General features: G+C 42.5%; 1 protein-coding gene across 8 annotated transcripts in view; it reads right to left on the reverse strand.

Annotated features, from left to right (window-relative positions):
* Positions 1–6614: 6614 nt before the first annotated feature.
* The window catches only part of BCL11A (BAF chromatin remodeling complex subunit BCL11A), a 100136-nt gene continuing 83073 nt past the window's right edge, over positions 6615–23677 (reverse strand). For 2 of the 8 annotated variants that reach the window (XM_030310655.1, XM_032592647.1), the window contains exons 3-4: positions 22262–22363; positions 11698–16947 (exon numbers count right to left, since the gene is read on the reverse strand). In XM_030310655.1, the coding sequence (XP_030166515.1) occupies positions 14927–16947; positions 22262–22363 (2123 nt within the window). In that variant the 3' untranslated portion in view covers positions 11698–14926. Of the gene's footprint in view, positions 7125–11697; positions 16948–22261; positions 22364–23677 lie in introns of those variants that run through there. The other 6 variants (XM_030310657.1, XM_030310660.1, XM_030310661.1 and 3 more) reach the window with 6 other exon arrangements.

Below are 23677 nucleotides of genomic sequence, written 5' to 3' on the forward strand. Positions count from 1 at the left end.
TCAGCTTAACTAGTTATTCAGTAGGATTCTAATTAATTTAATTCTCCACTGGTGGCAATTTCTGATGGGCAGTAACTGTGTCCTTTACCTCTTTGCCTCCTTTCCTCAGCACTCAGGTTGCATATAGCAGGGACCTAATAAATATTTGTTGACTGAACAAATGAACAAGTCTTACTGCAGATGGAGAAGATGCATGAGTAAATTTCTCAGATATGCCTCACAAAATCAAACCGGTTCTCCCAATGCCAAAGACCGACAAAAATGCACGCCCCAACCTTGCTGAAGAGTTAACAAGACCAAAACCCTAAAGGCATGGCCCCTTTGAGTATGCTTTCTAATCAGTTTAATTAGCGCTGCACTGTTGTCATTGTTTTTTCATAGGGGACCCTCCACGTTGGCATTATATATGATGACAAAATTCTAGAATGAGACAGAACCTGGAAGTCAATATGTAGAGGTTAAGAGTGAGGATTCTAGAGTCATATCATGGCAGTGCCAGTAGTTCAACCGTGGACATGTCATTTAGTCTCTCTAGGCTTTGGTAAAATGGGAATAATGATAGCAGCTACTCCACAAGATGGTTATGAAGAAGAAATAAGAATGGGCATAGAAAGCTCTTATCACTATGCCTGGAACATAGTAAATTCTGAATAAGCATTAGCTAATATTATTATGATGATTTATTTTAAAGTTTATTTATTTTGAGAGAGAGAAAGAGAGAGAGCACATGAGCCAGTGCAGGGGAGGAGCAGGGAGAGAGGGAAAGAGAGAATCCAAAGCTGGCTCCATGCTGTCAGCGAGAAGCCTGACTCAGGGCTCAATCTCACAAACCATGAGATCATGACATGAGCTGAAAACAAGAGTCAGACAACCAACTGAGCCATCTGGGCACCCCTTATTGTTTTCATTTTAACCTCTATTTTGCTCTTTCTCCAGCTCCCAGCAGTCTGCCAGCTGAGATGGGTTTGGTGTTCAATAGAGATCATATTTCAGACGTCCTGGCTCTCTATCTTCAGGCAACAGATGTGTGGTGCCTTGCAACCTTCAGTAGGTACACAAGGCCCTCCGTTGCTATCCATTAGCAGGGCAAGGGGTAGAGAAAGACCTCCAACCTTCAGGGGTACCCAAGTGATAAAACGCACCCTGAGCACTGCAAATGTAACCATTTCAAAAATGCTCACATTTTTGAAAGATGATGACAGCTTTAGATTCCAAACAAAAATTGCTTCAGCTTTTTTTTTTTAATCTGTGCCATAAAGTTATAAAGAAAATGGCCTTACTAACCAAAAGCAAAGAAAAGCCTGCCTTTAAGATGGACCACAACCTCACTTGCCCATAGTCTTCAAGACCGGATGTCAATATCCCCATTCTTACATGGAGTCTAGAGCATTTGGGTGGTTCATAAAACTGACCGGTGCATGCTGCTGGGTAGTAGGAGGTAGGAGGCAGGGTGTGCCCTTCCTTTTTCAGAGGGAGGAATGGGCTTTGTATAACGTCAAGTGCAGAGAGAGGGGACACCAGGTGGGTGAACACGGCAAAGATAAAGCCGAGATCACAGCCCAGAGATGCCGACTCAGAGACTGGCACCATTTGCTGGCCTGCACTATAACCCCCAGGAGTCCATCCTCAGTATATCATCCCATCAGAGGGAGAAGAAAATGTACTCTCAAAGAAGCTAAAAAATAAAAAGAACTCCACAAATAAGGCGTAGTGGCTACAGGCAAATCCACACAAAGGGGATCGCTGTAAAGGGAAATCTCTCATGTTCAGAGTTCTGAGCTTTGAGTGAATTTCTGAGAAGGAGTATTTGCATTTTGGTTTTTCCCCTTCATGTGGTGAGGTAAGCAACAGGTGAAAAATCGGGCACTCTGAAATAGGGCAGAGCAACTCTGCAAATCTTAGAGCCCAGTGGAAGCTAATTGCCTCGGTCGTCTCAGCAGGCTTTCTATGTGTCTGAGGAGAGAGAAAAAGTCAGCCAAGACACAGGCGCAGAAAGGGACGGTGAAGTCAGCAGAAGTTGCCTGTTGGCAGCGCCATTTCAGGAAATCCAGGGAACTATCACCAGGGGGAAACAAAACCAGGCAAATTACTTCATCTCAGACCATCCTCAACAGGGATATTTGATTTGCTGTTGCTCTGTGAGACCTCCCGCCATCCTGCTCCTGTTTCAGAGGTGACTTTGTCCGTGCGGGCTCTAAACAGCTGCTGCACACGACTGCAGCCCGATCAGGCCCAGAAACATTCAAAGTCAACCCATGTCCATTCAAAGGAGTGAACATGAATCAAAGGGTGGCTGGCAAGAAAAGAAATGGCGGCAGAAGAGCTGAACATGGCAGATCTAATAAAAGGGTGAGGCAGGACTTGTACATCTCTAACAGAGTCAGGAGCCCCTGATCAAAGGGGGGAGTTAAGATTTCATCTTTACGGAAAAAGAACGTATGGCCTCAATAGCATAGGAAGGTGATCAGTCCTCACAACCCAGAGTTGTAAACCATCTCGGTCAACCCTCCTTGTAGGTCATTGCTATTTCACCACCTTTGAACTCAAAATTAAATATCCCCAGTAACAAGATTCAGGTCATGCTATTGGCTAGTTGGATTCTCTAACAGGATGTGATGCGGACTTGAAATTCAAATTAAGTGGGTGTTTCTCTTAAATCCTGTCTAGAGAATGGAACAGATTGTGAAATCTATTTAAGTCATTTGAGATGAATTTGGTTTGATGAGTAGCTCTTTTTTATGCCCTTTTAACTTTAAAAGCTGTCTTGCAGCAATTCTTGGTCCCTAAGTTTATTTCTACCATCGGAGGGGTGAAATGAAGAAGGAAGGCTTCCAGGTAGTGACCTAGATGTTCTCTGCCATCGGGATGCTGCTTAGAAACCCTTGAAATATGGGACATGCTCACATGCTCCCCACTAGGACTGGCACCAAAACGAGCTTTCAATTTTATTCTTAAAACCTTCTGTAATGCACACTTTTCTGCCACTCTTGCTTCTGAATTTAGTAGGTCACAAGGGAGAGACTGGCCGCTTGAATTCCTTTCCAAAGGTGCTGGAGACTTGAGTTCCAATTCTGACTCAGCTACTGTGTGGTTTGGAGCTTGGCTCTCGGTTTTTTTTTTTTTTTAATTTATTATTATTTATTATTATTTTTCCCCAAGCTGTGTGATCTTAGAGCCATCATTTAATCTTTGGGACTCTCTTGCTCTGATCTGTAAAATGAATGATTGCAGTGGTTCCTTTCAGCTTTAGTCTGTTGGCTTACCTTTCTAGAATCTCTAGGAAAATTGATTCTACCATGTGTATAAAAGTGTTCTATAAACCTTAGGTATTTTCTGGGAGCATTTTTTAAAAATAAAAATCAGGAGAAAGGTAATGTGATTTGACAAGAAAGTATCTTAATTACAGCAAGACAGGAAGGAAAACAATTATGTTTCTGGATTTTTCTGGAATGTGTGAAGTTCGTCATCTTAATGTAAGTGCGAACTGAAGAGTACGGTCTCTGCTAGAGACTCTGAGAAAAGAAATAGCATTATTGTTTCCCTGTTGGTTAGGAACTCAGACAGGATGGATCCCTGGAGAAGGAAGGTGGGCTTGTAACTTCCAGTTGAACCTCATATTGACTTTACAGCCAGTATGCAAATTCGTCAAATCTGTTTCCTCACGCTATATCCCGAAAGAAGCCATAGCTGTATGGCATGGGAAAAGAGAAACAACAGCCTACAAAATACTTCAGTTCTGATCCTCTCTACCACTACTTCCTAGAGACATTGATTTGTAAAATAAGAGTTCTTGATAGAATAAACATTAACACAGAGGAAAAGTATGTTAATGTTAATAATCATCTTCTTCAATACTAATCTCAACCAGGCCTCAAAAAAAGGAAAATCATGTCAGTGCACACAAAACTTGAAAGACATCCCTCACCTTTTGCAAGACTTGACTCTGATACAAATATTATTGAAAACTCTAAGCAAAAGTGCCCAGGAAACATTCTGCCCAAGTTTGGGGCACTCAGTGAGACCTCAGTAGAAACCACGTTTGCTCTCCTTGCCTAAATTAAACTACCTTTAGTTTAATTTCTTTGAACTACCACCAGTTTTTGATACGATCATTTGTTTCTCCAACACTGCCAGTATTCAAAAGCCTGGGTGCTGTCGTGGGAGCTAAGTCTTGCCATCACGGACTCAGAAGTCGAACCAGACCTTTTTGTTTAGTGTGACAGTCTGGACAGACCACAGAATTAATGTTTATAGACCAGGCTTGGGAGGGTAAGCACAATGTCCCGTATTTGGTCCCCACCCTCCCAAGCACCCGAGACTGTGTCCTCTAATCCGTGCTCAGTACATGCTGGGCAACCAATTAATCTCTCTGCAGTTTGAAGTTTCACTCTCAGGAGAGGGCACAGTGAGGACCCCGATCAGATTTGTCAGTCCTTTCTTCGGCTTCCACCATTCACAGATAACCACGACCTTGACATATCACACAGGGAGATGTCTTCCCAAATCATCAATCCTGTGTGGGTTTTCAAAAGTTCTAGCACTAGCACAACACGGTCATTTCATAATGAATCTCATAAATGAACTCTTATTCTCTTTCAGCTAAAAAAGATAGGGGATAAAGAGACAGTCTTTTCTTTTTTTAGTGAAGCATCTTGCTTTTCCAAAAGGGGGAGGAAGGAATGATACCCTGTACCCACTCCCTCACTCCTCCCCCACCCCCTCAAAAAAACAAAAATCCCACTCCCAGAAATATCCATTTATTTACAATGGGTCCAGTTATTTACAATTATCCAGAAACTTGCAATTGCCCAGTGGCTCTCTGACTCTGAGAAGAAATAAGAGGCAGAGGTAAAAACATAGACCAGAAATGAGAGTGTAGTGAACACCAACTGCAGTTCCCAAGGCCTAGTTGTCCAAAAAAACACCTGATAGTTCTGTGTCAGTCGGGTGTCCCTTTTGAAGGTGTCACTTTTTCTAGGTATCAGCAAGGAGCTTAGCACATTCAGGGAGGATGCTGTCACAGAACCCCTATTGGTCTCAGGTTTCAGCAACACAAAGGCAGAGCATAGGGCAGGGAGAGTGTTGCTCCATGAAATGACACTTGTCTGGAAGTCCCATCTCACCTAGGTGGGAGGAACTCTCAAAAACTCATCAAGGCCACCTAGTCAATCAGGGTTATTTATCTGTCGTGGAAAAGACACCAGGGAGAGATGGCAGGGAGGGACCCTTGTTCCCAGCCCCTCCTGCAGTGCACACAGCTGTTGGTAGAAAGAGACAACTTTGTGTGCCCTTACCTATGGACATCCTTGATGTGTGTGTGTGTGTGTGTGTGTGTGTAAGCCATACTTGGGTATGTTCATGAACATCTATGGCTTGTGTGCTAACACAGGGAGAGACACGCTCTTTGATAAGTTATAGAGTTCAGTGAAATCAGTTCTGGACTAGACACCAGAACACCAGGCTTCCCTCCTCTCCTCCCTGATTGTCCTGGCCTTGATCTTCTCACCCACAGAGTGCAAGTTGTGAGGTCTGTCCCAACGAGGATCAGATGAAATAAGGTACATGAAAGCACTATATAAAGTATAAGGCAATAGAGTACTGTAAGAAGTCATTATTTATGATGAATAAGCAGGAAAGAATCCAGATGCCAATTATCTTGCTAACTTCTCATGAGGCTAGGCAATCTAGCCAGAGGGTGGTGAGTGGGTAAGATTTTCCTCACTTACGTTCACAGCCAATATGTAAATCTATAATACACAGGTGTCTGAGTTCTATTATTTATAAACCTATTTTAATATACTATATTGTTTCTAGCTCTCTTCTGGTTCTCCAGGCAATAGGAAACACCAAATTGAGAAAAGTTCTTTGCAAATTAACTGGACCAGAAGGGATTTTTATCACCTGTTTGTAGACCTAACTTATTCGTGTCACTAATTTCCAAGCAATGGACGTCACGATTATAATCGTGTGTTCTGATGTGAACCTCTTTCCTTCTACAATTTTCCCCCTTACAAAATCTGCCCCAAATTTCCTGGTGTTAGTTAATGTAAGTGATAAAGAAGTTTTACGTGTGTTTGTTTGTCTGTATTAAGATATATTTGCCAAAGGTTTGGGAACCTAAAATTGGAATATTTAATAAGCCGCTACTGACATTTATCACCTTCTTTGGGATTTACCACTAACCCAGTGACGTTATCTTTCTTGAGCTAAATTAAAAGACAAATTCAAATCCTGCATGGTAGCCACCAAAAGCATATATTTGAAAAACAGAATTCAGCGTGCCATATTATGCATTATTTAATGGTATGCAAATTATAAGTCAGACAGTTAGGAAAACCACACTTCAGCATTAATAAACAGCAGCACTACTACTACATTAATTATGATATTGCTATGATTTATTCCCAAGTTTTGCATGTTGATTCTCCTTGAAAATTTATGCCATCTGATAAGCAGTAACCTCCTTCCCCTCCTACACCTCCTACCCATTCCTCAAGTCTGTTCCTCCTACCCACCCCATGGATGTCTGCAGGAAACGGGTACAGAAATACAAAGTCATAAGCAGTTGCATTGTCTTATAAGCATCAATAATTAAAGAACAAGCAAACACCACCTAAAGCTCCAACATTTATTGTGTCAATGTTAAGCACACTTTTTAAAAGACAACATAGAATGTATAGAAACAAGGGGTTGGGGGACTCATGCTCGATTCCACAATACAGGTAATTAGGTTGGCTGGTTTCAAAAGGGCCAGGACGTCACTCAGGACAGCGATGGTCCATGGGCCCTCTATATGGGACTGATTCACCGTTCCAATGTGGGTCTGTTTTTTTGCTTTTACTTTTTTTTAAAAAATATAAATAAAATGGCACTGCAGGCCTGGGCAGGAAGGACTCTGCAGGACTCTGTCTTCGCACAACGGCTTCTTGGAGGCTACTGTCGGAAAACATCACAAACTAGCAGGATGACAGGCCACGCAGATGTCGGCTGGGCAGCACGCGTCCACCCCGCCCCTGGGGACTTCAAATTTTCTCAGAACTTAAGGGCTCTCGAGCTTCCATCCGAAAACTGCCACACATCTTGAGCTCTCTGGGTACTACGCCGAATGGGGGTGTGTGAAGAACCTAGAAGGAGGTTGGAGACAGAGGAAGGGGAAAAAAAAAAAGTACAGGTGTGACTTGGCCCAGTGATTTTCTGTTCTCTAACTAGCTCTTTAAAATTATAACTTAAATCAACCACAGGTTGAGCCACTGGCATCTTTAAACATGATTTCAAACTCTGTCCCCTCCCCCCAAATCTCTGCCCCCTGAGTACCTTTCCCATGCCTCCCTCCCTGCCTTCCCCACAGAGGACCCAGACCCGCTACCCGATCCCAATCGTATGGTAGTCCTAATAAACTTGGGACACACCTGGAAGGAAACACTTTCCCTTATGACTGAGAAAACTGAGTAGGAAACAGTCCTTTGGTTGAGGAGAACAGGGGAGGGAGGAGGGAAGGGGGACATTTCCTTAAAATAATAATAAAATTATAAAGAAACAAAAACTCAAAATTGATGTAAAAGCAGCACAACGAAAACATGAAATGTCATCAAGTTCAACGTCAAAGCAGCCAACGATTTACAAGAGGCGAACACATCCCTGAAGAGGAAACCAGAACCCAAAATAGTTGCTCCCAAATTGCACCAAAAACTGCCTGTAGTTTCTTTCAAACATGCAGTTTTCTTTTCTTTTCTTTTTTTTTTTTTTTTCTTTTTGGTAAAGGGGGAAGGCAATGGTGAAGGGAAGAAGGGAGTGGTTATTCTCCTCCGGGGTTCCTCCCTTTGCTGTGTTACATTGACTTGAAGCAGCAGAACTGGGAGTCCGGATGTGCCGAGGAAGAGGGCTACCACTGTGGCATTCCAGGGCTCGTTGCCATGGCGACCCGAAGCAGGGGCCTGGGGCCTCCTCTCCCCCGACTTGGCGCCGCAGGAGGCCCAGGGTCTGGAGCTCAGCTGCTCTCTCGAATGCCCCCTGCGCAGTGGAGACCAGGGCTGAGGGGCCTCCTGTGTCCAGGTGGGCTCTGGGGAACCCCGTTCCCAGTCCAGCCCTGCCACTGTCGTGGAGGCCCCTCTGGCTGATACCCCCATCGAACCCCTTTGTCAGACCTGCTACCAGTATTGAAAGCTCTAACAGACAAAATACGGCCTGGGCATGTACCACGCTCTACGTTATTGCAAAGCACAGCCCCCTATGGGTTTGGGCGGGGGGGGGTGTCCTGCGTTAGAGGAGAGACATTGGGGAAATCGCTTAATTTGCCCTTTCTGCTGAATCACAAGGACCTAATATATATGCTCCCTTTAAGTAGTCTTTGCCACTTTACAGAAAGGAAAAACAGTATTTGGATCAACCGTTGGAGTTGTTCAGGCAAGTTTAGGATCTTGAGTACAAATGACCCAGGTGAACTGTACTGATCTCCTTTCCCCTTTTGGAAGGGAGGAATTAATCGCTTCCCATGACCACAGATGACACTGGGAAATAGAGAGAGAGAGAGAAACAGACCCATCCCCCCTAAAGGCTGATTCACTGGCCATGTGTTTTACTCAATGAAACAGAGGGCTAATGGGATAACAAGATGACAGCAAGAAAAAGTGCACACCCAACAACCCATGTCTACAATTTGTAGCTAGAGCAGTCCTGGAATAAACGTCCAGAATCCTAAATCTGGCTGTGTGTTCTGATGTCCGTTGCTCTAAACATGGGTTCATTTAGTTTTAATTGGGAAAGCAGCAGGGCCTTAGGAGACACTTAGGAAAATTTGCTAAGTGCCTCGTGCCTGTTAAAAAGTTAACGGTCTTTTAAAAAATATTTTTCCAAGCAGGTTTAAAGAACACTGCCAATCCCATCCTCACACTGGCAAAATTCCCACATTTCTTTCGTTTCTTTCTCTCTTTTTTTTTTTTTTTTTTTAAATGGGAAGTTGTCTGAAAAAGAAAAGAGAATGGGATGGGTACATTCTTGAACACACCAGGCCCAGGGACGATGGAGTAACAGAATCTTAATGAAGAGAACACGACTACAACACAGTCCTAAGAACTCATGTTAGTGTGTGCACGCGCGGAGCAGGGGAAAGAGGTAGAAAGAAAGAAAGAAAGAAAGAAAGAAAGAAAGAAAGAAAACACCGTATTTCCTCCCTCTCACTCTGAAGTGTTCGAAGCAGGACAGGATGGGGCCTGAGGCTCCTCAACTCCTTTTCAGGAAAGGCTGAAATATCCCAGCACCTTTGAACAAACTTTTAGTGTCTGTGAATAAACCTCCTCATTTCCTTATTTCTCCAAATGAAACGATATCTAACTCCCACTGCCACTGCCTTTCAAATCCTCACTTCCAGCATCATGAACGTATACAGTATGGACTTATTACACACAAAAAAATGGTATTTAAATAAACAGTTCTAGCACAGAATGCCCTGGGAAAAACTCAACTACTCCACACTTCCTGCCATGGCTGGTACAAATGAAGAAACAAGTGTTCACCCCACTTCTTAGCCACCTTTGCAATGATTTGGCTTCGGTCCTTTTGTAGGGTCCTAAACAAAGAGAAGATAGGAAATGGTCTCAGGATGGGGAGAGCCCACGCACTGGGAGGGTTTCTAAGTTAAAATCTGTGAGAAATAGTATTTGCTGTACTCCTGTTTATTATGAAGCTGTTCTCAAAATGAAGATAAAAAGGAACATTGACGCGTTAAGAGTTCAGGTGGGTAAAGAACATTGCATCAACACATCTGGGGTGTCGCATAAACTTGAGAATTCTGAAAACTGTTAATATCCTCAGCATTTCCTCATTTTAAAAAAATCTCGAATTCATCCTCTGTTGGAAATGTTTTTTGTTATTTTGCATTAAGATTTTTAATTCGGGGGTTCCAGATACACATGTCAGTTATAACTTATATTTTTATTGCCTAGATTTTCATGCTCGTATTGTTCACTCAGCTTCAGAAATCATATTTTATAAGAGGGCTTCAATAAGCCAGGAGACTGAGTACCCTGAAGAACGTGTCTCCCGATAAATTTATTTAACTTTGGGACCATGTAAATCAAACATAATCTGTGATTTATCACCACATGTTTGCACCCCTCCCCATTCCCCATTTGATTTAAGAAATTTGAACATACAAGTAAGTATACAGTATCTGCCATTAATTCTGTCTGTCAGGATGCAAAACCTAATTATGCTAAGAGCATCATATATTGAAAAATTAAAATGAACACTGTATATAAAACTTGCACAGCTGCACTCATAGCTCCTAATAAAAGAGTAATAGGGACACACGGTGGTTTTATGGACATTTAATACGGTGGAGCAGAAGTCACCACATCGCAAACTGGCATGGCACTGGAGAATATTTCTATCTTGAATAGCATTCTGGATTCAGTTGTGAAGTAACCTAATTCAAAACACAAATATCTCCTCTCAGGTCACTGCCAATTATCAAGTTCTGCGAGATACATCCATCTGAACCCAGCCCCTGTACCCAACCCCAAATCTTCTCTCACGGGATTCCTCTCTGCCTCCACTCTCTGCTTCCCACCCAAACTGGCTTTAAAAAAAATACACCTACTTTCTGTGTATTTTAGAAGGATAAAACTATTCCTGTCTCAGATAAAAGGCATTACATGAAAAGGCCACCTCACAGGCACCAGGGCATAAGAACTGAGCAACGAAAATGCTACCACAAGAAGACAACAGAACGGCTTTTGTTTTGGTTTTTACAAAAAGAAGAACAACGTTGTATCCATTCATCTACACTGGGAACAGGGAGACAGTATCACAGAAGTATGTGTTTTAATAAAGCAAATAGATGCTGCAGCATGCAGTATTTGTAAAACTGACAACACAGATTTCTAAGGAGGCGTTTTTATAATGGACCTAACTTGCTTTTCAAAGGCTATGTTTCATTTCATAAATCTGTTGGTTGGGCAAAAGATCACTGAAGCATATTCCCCCCTCTCATTTGCTACCAGTCAGGAAGACACTATAAAAAGTTCTAAAAGATCTGTCCCATCTCTGGTCCCTAAGATCACAGGATCACAAGGCAAACCACCATATATCTCAGGAAATCAGTGGCTGATTCCACAGATTTGCCACATCTGGCTGAACTACTGGTTACTTCTCTCTCTCTCTTTCTCTCGTTAACATGATGCCTTTGTTTCTGGATATTTATGGGGGGGGAGGGTGATGTTATTTTTGGTATGAAGAAAGACTCATATGGAAATGAAAGAGCTAACTTTTTAAAAAATCTTTTTTTACATTATGTTCTAAGATAGGGCAGGGGAGGGAGAATAGAAAAGAACTTTCAGACAACAAGAACAGCAAAAAATCCAAAGGAAATAAAAGTTTAAGATGCTATTACCAGTCAATTTTTCATTTATATCTGGATGGATTATTGTTAAGACATGAAGGGAAAGTTTTTAACATCAGACTGAAAACACTTTCCATTTCTTGAAAATTATTCTAGAACTATAAAATCTAAAAACTATTTCCATGTTTTGAGATATGTCTATTTTAATATAGTAAGCACTTTATGTTCCTTTAGGGTATAATGCACGCATCAAAATGCCCATAGAAACAATCCTGAAAAAGACTGACTGGCCTTCTCTTAAAACCTGTTATTTTCTTGAAAGTAATTTACAGAGTGTGTCAAATGAGGACACAAGAAGCTTACATTGTGTACTTTAATTTTTTTTATTTTTTTCAATAAAGGGACAAAATGGGTGTATGAACAGGTTAATGCAGACAACTGCCAAAAAAACACAGACAGTGGTTTTTCCAATAGAACTTAACAAAGACCAGAAACAAATACAATAAAAAGCCAGGTTGTAATGACCTTTGGTCATCCAAATAAAAAAAAAATAAAAACAAAGAAAAATAAAAGATCAAATTAAGTGCCTCTGTTTTGAACAGGGCACATAAGCAATAATAAATAGTGACTCCCATAGTAAAAGATAAAATTTCAAGTTACGACAAACAGCTTTCATTACAGGAATAGAAAAGGCCAATAACAAAATATTCTGCATTGCCATTTACAAAAAAGTATTGACTAAAGCGGGCTTTCTCTTTAATATGCTTTGCATATGAAATTCTTTCCAATCTAAATATAAAGCACCATTTAGTTTTTGGCAATGAAAAAAACTGCAAAACATTGTTTTTGTTTTTTTTTTTCCTTTTTTTTCTTTCTTTCTTTTACTGCATATGAAGGTAAGATGCTGGAATGTAGGGTGATAGAAGGAAAGGGACAAAAAGCACACTACATAACAAACCAACGTTATTAGCTTGCAGTACTGCATACAGTATGGCAGCAGGAAAAAGGAACGAAAAAGGATATGTACAACCCCTATGACAGCCATCCGTGTGACATTCTAGCAGGCTCCCCCAAACCGCCATTATATGGCTTCTCATCTGTACAATGTCACACTTTTTTGTTTGTCTCTCTTTTTTTTTTTTGAAGCATACAAATAATTTGCACTATATTATCCTGCCAAATTAAAAAAATATACTGTGGCAGCCTGTCTTTTTTTTTTTCCACTACCAAAAAAGGTACATTGATACCTTTTAAGAGAACAAGCAACAATTAAAAATACAAGCTTCAATATAAATACTATAGTGCCTAACACTAGATGAACATTTAATTCAAATACCATTCTAGAAATACAGAAAAAAGACCATAAATGTGTTTTAGCATAGGAATCAACATGAGTGTGCATTTTCCTATATTTAAGTACTATATAATCTTAAACCTTTCCCCAATGTATGTTTTTTTTTTTTTACAACCTGAAGAGCGGTGTGTATCCAAGGCATAGAATTTCCACTACCATTTTTAAATGGATAACAAGTCTTGTAACACCACCAAGACAATGGAACCCTAAAATGCAGTTCCCCCCTAAACATAATGAAGTGTTTTTTAAAAAAATTTTTTTCTTAACATTTATATTTAAAAAAGTTTTGTACAAAAAAATCCTTGCACTGTAGAAGCGAAAGCAATCATTCATTTCTATGTTAAGTGTATTCTGTTTTCCATTCACAGCGCTTGCAATGTTGAGTCCGAGTAAGTAAGCTCATTAGTCAAGTAAATGGCTGGCAAAGTTTTTTTTTTTTTTTAGTTTTTTTTTTTTAAAAATGCTCATCAATGAGATTGTGTTCAATTTTTTTTTTTCAGCATTCTTGCAACTTTTCCCTTAAGTATAGACCTGTAAACTGGGAAAATTGTACAGTGCACTTAATTGTCCTATCTGAGCAGGTTTATTTTATACTCAACCTCTGTATCTCTGATTAGAGAAAAGATACAGATATTACAGGCAGAGTCAAGTGCTATTTGAACACCAACTGGGGCAGATGCTAGCTTAATAAAAAAGAAAAAATTAAAAAAATAAAATAAAAACAATGAATCCTCTTCCATGTTAACACAAATAGCACACAGTGTATGGAAAAGAAATGAAGTACAACTTTTAGGGAGCACAGACATATATACTGCTACTCTTAAAATTCTTTCTCTTCTTTTTTAAGAATGTCACATTTAAACACAAGTCTTAAGAATTCATAGTTAATCATCATTGTATCAATATTAGCTTATACACCTGTTCTAGTTTAAAATGGCAAATAGTACCACGTTGTGCTAAAAGATCACGTATTTTCTTCCTCTGTTACCCTCCTGTCAAACCTTATTGTCAGTCTCTTCTTTTTAATATGGTCTACGAGGTCTTAAAGTTTATCATTTGATTGTCCCTTTGACAACCAAGTAGATCTGGATCTATTTCTTTTGGTGCCAGAATTTTTTGAACAGACATTGTTTAAGTTATCTTCATAAAATGAATTCCTTACTAATGTATTTAATTGTATTCCGGGGCTTTTGCACGTTGCACATTCAATTTAATCATCATTTAAAAAAAAAAATAAAACTTTGGGCAAAACAGCCCATTTCTTTTAAGCTCTCACCAGGAGCAAAATAGCGTTTATACTGGTATAATCAGTTTTGCTTATAAGATTAAACTAAAGGGAAAATGATGATTAACTAGGACATAGTGGGTCATATTTTTAGGTAGCCATTGTTGTGAGAAATACAATATAGAATTATATGCTAGGTCCTAAGATTTCTTACCTCACCCAATGCTGAATTAAGCTACAAGTTTATAACAAGTAGAAAGAACCATCAACGTGGTTTTAATAGATCCAAGGCACTCATATTTTAAAACCAAATGATAGAATAAACTTGTTTTGTTTTTCTGTTAAAATTTGTCAATTCAAGGCCTTTTTTTTTTCCTCTCCAATTGATACATTTAACCCTCTAGAGACAGACATTTAGCTCATAGAGATTTTCTTTCAGTGCTGTCTATTCTGTCTTTAGAGGGTTAACCCAAAGACTGTTTTTCCTCCTCACGTTATAAAATAAAACTGTACATGATATGTATTACAGAATGTATGCAGCATGGTCTTTTTCTCTCTCTCTCTCTTTTTCTCTCAGAACGGAACTGGAAACAGCAACATGTTTGCTCAGCAACGAATCGGGGACAATTTAAAATAGCCATAACATACCATACATGCTGTCTAAGTTTAAAAAAAAAAAACATACACAACATGTAAATTATTGCACAAGAGAAAGGCTCAAAGTTTGCGTAAAATGCAATAGTATTGCCCCATACAGATCATGCATTCAAACGGTGAGAACAAAGGAAAAAAAGAAAAAGAAAAAAAGAAAAAGAAAAAAAAAAAACAGGTGTGCTGGTGACAAGCACTCTCATATTCTTAGCTTCCGTTACTTCTGTTTGTTTGTTTGTTTAATCACATGGGACTAGAAAAAAATCCTACAGGGAGTGGGGCTGGAGGGCGATGGGGAAGGGGGGTGGTGAAAAAAGGAGGTGTCAGGTGGGAGTGAGGGAGGGGTATTAATATACCTCTATTCAGTTTTTATATCATTATTCAACACTCGATCACTGTGCCATTTTTTCATGTGTTTCTCCAGGGTACTGTACACGCTAAAAGGCATCTTACAAATTTCACATTTGTAAACGTCCTTCCCCACCTGGCCATGCGTTTTCATGTGCCTGGTGAGCTTGCTACTCTGGGCACAGGCATAGTTGCACAGCTCGCATTTATAAGGCCTTTCGCCCGTGTGGCTTCTCCTGTGGACAGTGAGATTGCTACAGTTCTTGAAGACTTTCCCACAGTACTCACAAGTGTCGCTGCGTCTGCCCTCTTTTGAGCTGGGCCTGCCCGGGCCCGGACCACTAATATGGGGCGTGCTCCCTCCACTTCCCGTGCCGCTGCGCCCCGAGATCCCTCCGTCCAGCTCCCCGGGCGGCGTGGAGAAGCGCAAGCTCCCGTTCTCCGAGGAGTGCTCCGACGAGGAGGCGAAAGGCGATTGTCTGGAGTCTCCGAAGCTAAGGAAGGGATCTTTGAGCTGCCTGGAGGCCGCGTAGCCAGCGAGCCACTGCGAGTACACGTTCTCCGTGTTGGGCATCGCGGCCGGGGGCAAGTCGAACTCCTTCTCGAGCTTGATGCGCTTGGAGAAGGGGCTCAGCGAGCTGGGGCTGCCCAGCAGCAGCTTTTTGGACAGGCCCCCCGAGGCCGACTCGCCCGGGGAGCAGCCGCGGCCGTTAACAGTGCCATCGTCTATGCGGTCCGACTCGCCGGCCACCGAGTCTTCGTCGCAAGTGTCCCTGTGGCCCTCGGCCTCGGCCAGGTGGCCGCGCTTGTGTTTCTCGCCCAGGACCTGGTGGAAGGCCTCGCTGAAGTGCTGCATGGAGCTGAGCACCATGCCCTGCATGACATCAGGCAGGGCGCGGCCCTCGTCGCCCACGCCCACCACCGCGCCCCGCGAGCTGTTCTCGTGGTGGCGCGCCGCCTCCAGGCTCAGCCCGAAGCCGTAGTCCACCCTCTCGCTCTCCGTCAGCTCCTCCTCCTCCTCTTCCTCCTCTTCTTCCTCTTCCTCGTCGTCCTCCTCTTCCTCCTCGTCCCCATTCTCCGGGATCAGGTTGGGGTCGTTCTCGCTCTTGAACTTGGCCACCACAGACTTGAGCGCGCTGCTGGCGCTGCCCACCAGGTCGCTGGTGCCGGGTTCCGGGGAGCTGGCGGTGGAGAGGCCGTCGTCGGACTTGACCGTCATGGGGGATGACTTGTGCATGTGCGTCTTCATGTGGCGCTTCAGCTTGCTGGCCTGCGTGCACGCGTGGTCGCACAGGTTGCACTTGTAGGGCTTCTCGCCCGTGTGGCTGCGCCGGTGCACCACGAGGTTGCTCTGAAATTTGAACGTCTTGCCGCAGAACTCGCATGACTTGGACTTGACCGGGGGCTGGGAGGGAGGAGGGGCGGATTGCAGAGGAGGGAGGGGGGGCGTCGCCAGGAAGGGTGGCTTGCTACCTGGCTGGAATGGTTGCAGTAACCTTTGCATAGGGCTGGGCCGGCCTGGGGACAGCGGTGGGCTAGACGTGTTCCCTGCCAGCTCTCTAAGTCTCCTAGAGAAATCCATGGCGGGAGGCTCCATAGCCATTGGATTCAACCGCAGCACCCTGTCAAAGGCACTCGGGTGATGGGTGGCCAGGGCCATCTCTTCCGCCCCCAGGCGCTCTATGCGGTGGGGGTCCAAGTGATGTCTCGGTGGTGGACTAAACAGGGGGGGAGTGGGTGGAAAGCGCCCTTCTGCCAGGCCGGAAGCCTCTCTCGATACTGATCCTGGTATTCTTAGCAGGTTAAAGGGGTTATTGTCTGCAATATGAATCCCATGGAGAGGTGGCTGGGAAGGACATTCTGCACCTAGTCCTGAAGGGATACCAACCCGCGGGGTCAGGGGACTTCCGTGTTCGCTTTCTAAGTAGATTCTTAATCCATGAGTGTTCTGTGCGTGTTGCAAGAGAAACCATGCACTGGTGAATGGCTGTTTGCAAGTTGTACATGTGTAGCTGCTGGGCTCATCTTTACCTGCAAAATAATACAACACCAACATCAATGTTTAATCGCGGAGGAGGACGTTAGCAATTGCTTATTTATGGTTCACCTCCAGCCTTCCCTGCCCCCAGCCCTCCACCCCACAGGCCTAAGCCCTCACTGATCTATAATATTCCCTGTGCCTAGAATTGGTGCCTGGTTCATCTGGTGGCTGGTGCCCAATAAATATTTGTCGAATCGGTCTTTCTGCCATTTCATTCGGTTCTAAGAATTTTAAATCCGATCTCCAAAGCAGAAAAATCTGCACCAATTCAAGCTTGAGGATGAGGATCCCTACATTCTAAGGAACCTCAGCAAACCTCTTCTGAACTCTCCAATCTGTCACCAGCTGTGGTTTGGGGCAAGCTATTTCATCTCTGTGCCTCTGTTTCCTCATTTGTTAAGTGAGGGCCTTGGACAAGGTGACCTAAGGGAAACTTTTCTGCTTCCTAAATCCCATCGTTCTATTCTCCCCTGGGTGGCAGGTGAACTTTCTAAACAGGCAATCATTTCATAGGGATATCAAAAAAGAGAAGGTCAACTCGTTACAGTTCTCTATGGCCCTGGAGATGCTTTTAATCTCAGCCTGAAACACACTGATTGTTGATATTGTTAAAAATGGGAAGGTACTCCTAAAATAATTCCAAGGAAGAGAGACTAGCAACATTCTCACATCCCAGCCTTGTGTGAGGATCAGTGAGTCCCAATCCTGGTTCCACAACACCCTATGGGGACTCCCATTTTTATCTCAAGGGATGTTGCAAAAAATCTCAAAAGAGAAATTTAATTTGGATTTAACCAACAGGCCGTATCAAATCTTTAGGAGTTGTTCCCCCAGTCAAACAAATGCAAGTCTGGAGAAGTTAGGAGGAGCGGCTGGTGCCAACTTAAGCAGACACAGCATCCTAGTTTAAGAACAGTTAAAGCAGCCAGCACCATGACGGGCAGCAGGCTGAGAAATGCTACACTATCCTCCTCCTCATTATTTTGAGAGGCTAACAACGAGAACCAAATTATACAACATCCTGCGCCCTCGGCTGAGCCTCAGCTCCAGTTGAGAAAGAAACAGAAAGATACAGTTCAGCTAGTCAACTCTTTGGCCAGTAGCCAAGCCGTCTGGAGAGGGGCCCTGCTTAAGTCACATTATTTCTCTCTCGCTGAAAAGAACCCGAGAGTGGTAAATGCCACTTTGGCAAAGAGGGGGCCAGCTTGACTTCATGATCATTCATTTTTGGAGATAGCTAAATTTAAAAAAAATATATATATATACACCAAGGGACTAACTAACAGTTTACCAGTCAACTACAGCATTAAAAAGGGCCCAAATATTGGTAGCCAAAGGACAAGGTTGAGAAAAAATAGATGAACTTCCCAGGGATTCTCAAAAAGCCAGTGCATAAAGTACAAATGAGAAATAAACTTTAGCCAGTCTTTTAAAAGGGGGGACTAGAGGAGTCGCTTAAGGCCCCAGCTAGTATTTGTCAGTAACTTTTTTAAAAGCAAAAAAAAAATCCACCATGGAGCTAAAGAGTGGGAATGAGGAATTAATCAATTACGACGATTCCTCCATTTAGCAAGTCAGAAAGAAAAGCTGGCAGGGTCTTCTCAGGAGCCCCAACACTTGCATTCCCAAACAAGCCAGCCTTGCTCAGAGCACTTGTCTGAATAATGGACTCCCTGCCCTGACCTTGTGATTTACTTTACAATGCATTTATAATCTCACTCAATATATCCCACTCCTGGGTAAATCTCTTTAACAAGATTAGATGATAAGATACCAAAATTAGGTTTCCAACATTTGCCTAATGTGGAGGGAGGGGAAAAAAAAAAGGCAGAAAGATTTTGAAAGAAAACGCTGACATTAGTATCACATTATCTGCCTATTTTTGTTTGCCTCCTTTCTTCAAAGGGAAATAAAAAGCATCATTGAGAGTATTTTCATAAATTTTTTGTTGTTGTTGAACAATGACTTGGGTTCTAAATAGGCAGGGAAAAAACCTATCTGGTTCCAACTAACATGACCCTCTGTGGCTTTCTCCTTTGCCTCTCTAGGACTCTGTGTTATTATCATACATTTAGCCTGACAATCCGGATTGGATAAGTAAAGAGGAGATTTGTCAGCTGAAACAAGTCCTTAACACTTTCATCACTCCAAATGCCTTAAAATCATACTTTCGCTTATGATATCCTACTGAATCCCAGGACTGGACCCATAATTAGCAATCTGGTTTTGCATGCACGTTGACCACGGCTACGGATCAGTGCCAAAATGTGCACAGCCCTGCATCAAGGGTCTCACCTGTATCCTTTCCAAAAGGCTTAAACAAGCAAAGTCCATTTTATTTTGCTGCTCTGAACTTCCTAAAATTTTGTTTTCAGAGCCAGTGATGTGATAGTGTTACACTATGTTCACACTGTGCTGTTACCCTCCCCTCTCAGACATCAGGTCAGAGAAGATAGCATTTTATCTTATAATGAGCATACAACATACAGTTTTCACTATCGCATTTTAGTATTCCTATCAACTAGATATTCTAGATCATGAGGGCAGCTAGTGTAATCATAATGTCAATGAGAAGGGCTGTTACGATTGAGACTAAAGATTACATCAAAAGAGCTGCTTTGAAACTGGTAATTATTACCAGTCCACTAATAGCAAATGATGCATTACAGTTTCACCATATAATCTGTATTTCACTCAGCTCATGCCAGTGCACCATATTATATTACAGTGCGCACAGATTCTCAATTCCTAAACTGCAGTCATCAATAAATGTGTTACTTGCCATAATTTGTGAAATTACTTTGTTCATAACATCTTTGATGGTTTAGAAAGACCAGAATTGATTTCCTGCGTGGCAAAATTAGGGCTACATTGATTTATTGACGTGTAAAATATAATAATATTCTTCATTTACTCTGACGAAAATCAACTTCTCAATTTGAGAGCCTCATTGGGCATTCACGGGAATTGTTTTGATTTAGAGCAATAAACTGAGTCCTGGCCCCAAGCATAGGAACTCCAGGCATCAAATAGTTAAAATCAGCCATTAGTTCACCTACCAGCTTTTATTTTATTTCATTTTGTTGTATGGGAAGGAATAACCCCATTTTTAGTTTGTCACCAATGCTAAAGAATCATGTGATCTAAGCCTCAGGATTGAGAAAAACAAGGAAGTCTGACACCAGAAGCCTGGCTCTACTATTTGCCAGCTTATGGGCTCTGAGACACTTAATTTCTTTGAGCCTTAGGTTTCCTATCTGTAAAATGAGCATAAAAACAGTACCTTACAGAATTGTGAGGTTCAAATGACAGACGTGTATAAAAGCCATTTGTAAACTACCAGGTCCAAGGTGAATGTGAGTTTTCATTACTCCCAGGCTTGATTAGTTACCTAGCATGATGACTGACCAGGTTGTACACCCAAAAAGGCTTCCAGAAGAAGGCTGGAATCCAGAATCTAGAATCCAGGCCTCAGGCCAAAGGGAGGGAGGTCCTGGCTAGAGGGTGGCAGGAAGGGCCATTTTAAGGCCCATGACTGTGGTCCACCAGCAGGGATGCCACAGGGAAGTGCTAAGTGCTCAGTGCTCTGAAAGCCAAGGGCAGCTGGTTAAGGCAGCTGAGTGGCCTGGGGGTCAGCTCTGCTGAATGCTTTCTGGAACTCCACAACCCATTTCCACATACCTTGTCTGGTCACTCCTAAACTGGTCCTGCCAGCATGGGCACCAGCAAACTAGGTACCCTCCCTTTGCAGGAAGAGGGGGAAAAGACATGGATTCTGCAGCAGGCTCCTAGTTTCCCACCCCTGCACTCAGGAGGGTCAGCGGAAGAGGCAGAGACCTTGAACTGATTCCCAGGCCAGCAGCCCTTGGCCACTCAGCTCCACCCTCCTCTCTGCTGCCCTACTCCCTTCTCATCCCTTCCCTCCAAGGGGGTGGCTCTGTTCCCACAGCCCAGTGCGGGGCCCCAGGCACCCCCAGCAAAAGGAGGAGAGCTCTCCCCACCCAGCCAGCATGTAGGGACTCGAAACCGTGAGTCCAACCCCCTAAACTCTGCAATCGGTGACCTAACCCAGGCTTAGGCCCAGCTTCGTGTCGGGGAGGGGATGGCAGAAGAGGTGCTTTTAACCCCTGCACCGCCCAGCCCTCAGGACTTGAGGACTTGTGAAATTCACACAATAACTCTTTGTTACCTAGGATTACCTAGGAGTTAACAAAATAAACAACTGGCTTCAAATTTGGTCTCAGGGCGCATGCCCTGCCCTGCAGGCAGACACCATTCACAAGATGGCTGGGTGTACTTTATCTCTCCCATCTAAAACCAGGTCCCCTGTATGGCTGAACTCCCCACCATTATGCTCTTCTTTATGTTCTTTCTTTTCTTCTTTCCACAACAGGTAACCTTTCACTGACTTTCGAAATAAAAATTAATTCCTTAAATAAAAATGAGGTAGGTGTCACACTTCTTTTTTTTTTTTTTTTTTTTTCCTTGAACCTGCTTTTTTGTGTTTGGGGCAGAATCGACCCCTACCCCCACCCAACTTTTTAGCCATGCATGACTCATATCATTTATTACTACACAGAAAAGCAAACTGTATTACCTTCTAGAACAACATCTTTCAAAAACATTTTCATAAACATATAAATCTGAATTTCATAAAAAGATAAAAGTCGGTTTGCACACATAAGCGGATGGTGTTAATGGTGATGGCGGTGGTAGTGGTATCTTTGAATTTAAGCAACAATGCTGTGCATTTTTCTCTAAAACTAGGAGAAAAACACGTAGAAAGCGTCTGTGTGTGCACATATATAACGCGCCATGTATATATACAAATATACCATGTTTAAATACACATGTAAATGCATCTATAACATGCATGAGAATAACTGTAGAGTAACTCTAAACTGACCTCTTTTGATTCTGGCCTCTGCTAACAGGTATGCCATGGAATAAACTCAAAGTCCTAAATGAGGCCATGGAAGTGAATGTCCAGCAATAAAATGGGCCCTGGACACACAGAGATCTATGGTCACCAGCTGTGGAGCCAGGTAAGACCCTGGGGAGGAGACCCACAGGGATGAGCTACTGTCAGCTCCATGGGAATGATACAAAAAAGGGGAGAGAAAAAGAGGAGGGGGTTGAGTGGAGCAGGGAGAGGGTGCCAAGTGAGTAATGGAATAATACATATGTGGATGCCAATCTATTTTGGAAGTAACTCCTTTCAGTACTTAAAAAGTAAGGGTAATTTCCAGAAACTCTCATCTTTATACACATGGACATTTGTAGAAGAAATAATGCTCAACTTACAAATACCCTGCGGGGTATATTCTGCACTCATCCCGGGCGTGGGGATTAGAGCTCCATGTGCAGAACGAGGGGAGGAGAGGCCCCTCCAGTGCAGAAGTTTATCTGTGAAAGAAACCCAAAATCAAGCACCAAAGCTATAAACAATGTGCATCGTAAACCACAGGATATCACATTTCAATTCCATTAAAATAGATTAACATCATTACAACAGCCTTGCAGATACTTAACAGGCCCAAGGCCTATATCAAAAAAATAAATAAAAAAACAAAACAAAACCCAAAAAAACTGTGATGAAGTTATTTCCACAATTTTGTTTTGTTTTTGATTTTAGTCTTTTTCAACAAAACAGAAGGGGTTTGTTTTTGGCAGGGGTGGGGGAGTCTTTGGTTCATTTGCTTGATTGTTATTGTTTGTTTATTGTCTTATAATAAGAGATATGTAAATAGCAAGGGGGAAATTGGCAATATTATGGGGTAGACTGGTAAAATGGAGGGATTTATCTGCAAGGCTGGTTTACATGCATACATTTACTTTACTTGACACGCCCAAGCAAAAAACAATATGTACTTCAAATAGCACCTCCAAAGACAGGGAGATCTTAGACATTCGGGACTTGGTTGGGCCACACTCTAGAATCCCATCAGCGAAATACCCCATATAGACATGGCTTCTTACAACACAAAGTAGTGGAGAATAAATACTAGACTTCTGGGGTTACGATAACTTTGGCCAAGTCCCCATCTTCAGGGTGAGGAATCCCACTATTAAATAACAAGGATAGACCAGCGTTCTGATAATAGCAGCACCCAGAAAAAGTGGCCCACCTTCTCCCTTCTACTGCATTTTGTTGCATTCTGGTGAGGAGAAATGACTTCTCACACTAATAAACATAATACTAGCAATAAATCAAGCATTTCTAGCTCTGAGACTTTGGTGAAAAAGGAAATGTTTGGTTTGTGCAACCTGGGGATTATATGGTTTGTGTGGTAAATTCCTAGTTTTTCCAAGTCCACCTTGAGCTAACCAAGCATGTAGAGGTCAACCTTGAGACAGAGGGTAGGATAGATGGAGCAGGAGATACCCAGCGTGTTCTAGAGGCCTGGAGTTTGTGATGATTGGGGGAGGAGGGAGAGAAGAAAAACAGACTTTGATGGTGAGTAAACAGAGTATGTTTTCCATTAGCTTAATATTAAGAGCACTTAAAAGTGTTGTTGTTATACTCTAGGATAGCAGGTCCCAAGTGTAAAATACATCCTGTTCTCCTTATATAGATTCACATTGCCAAGAACAGCCAGGGCAGTCAGCACAAGGTTTCCTTTCATGAGAAGCATGGTGGGTAACAATGGCATATTGCTCATGGAAGCTCTTATGCTCTGTTGTTAAGCTATGTTGTTACCAGGCATGTCCTTCTCTCCA

This window comes from Lynx canadensis, chromosome A3, assembly GCF_007474595.2.
Source record: "Lynx canadensis isolate LIC74 chromosome A3, mLynCan4.pri.v2, whole genome shotgun sequence".
Lineage (NCBI taxonomy): Eukaryota > Metazoa > Chordata > Mammalia > Carnivora > Felidae > Lynx > Lynx canadensis.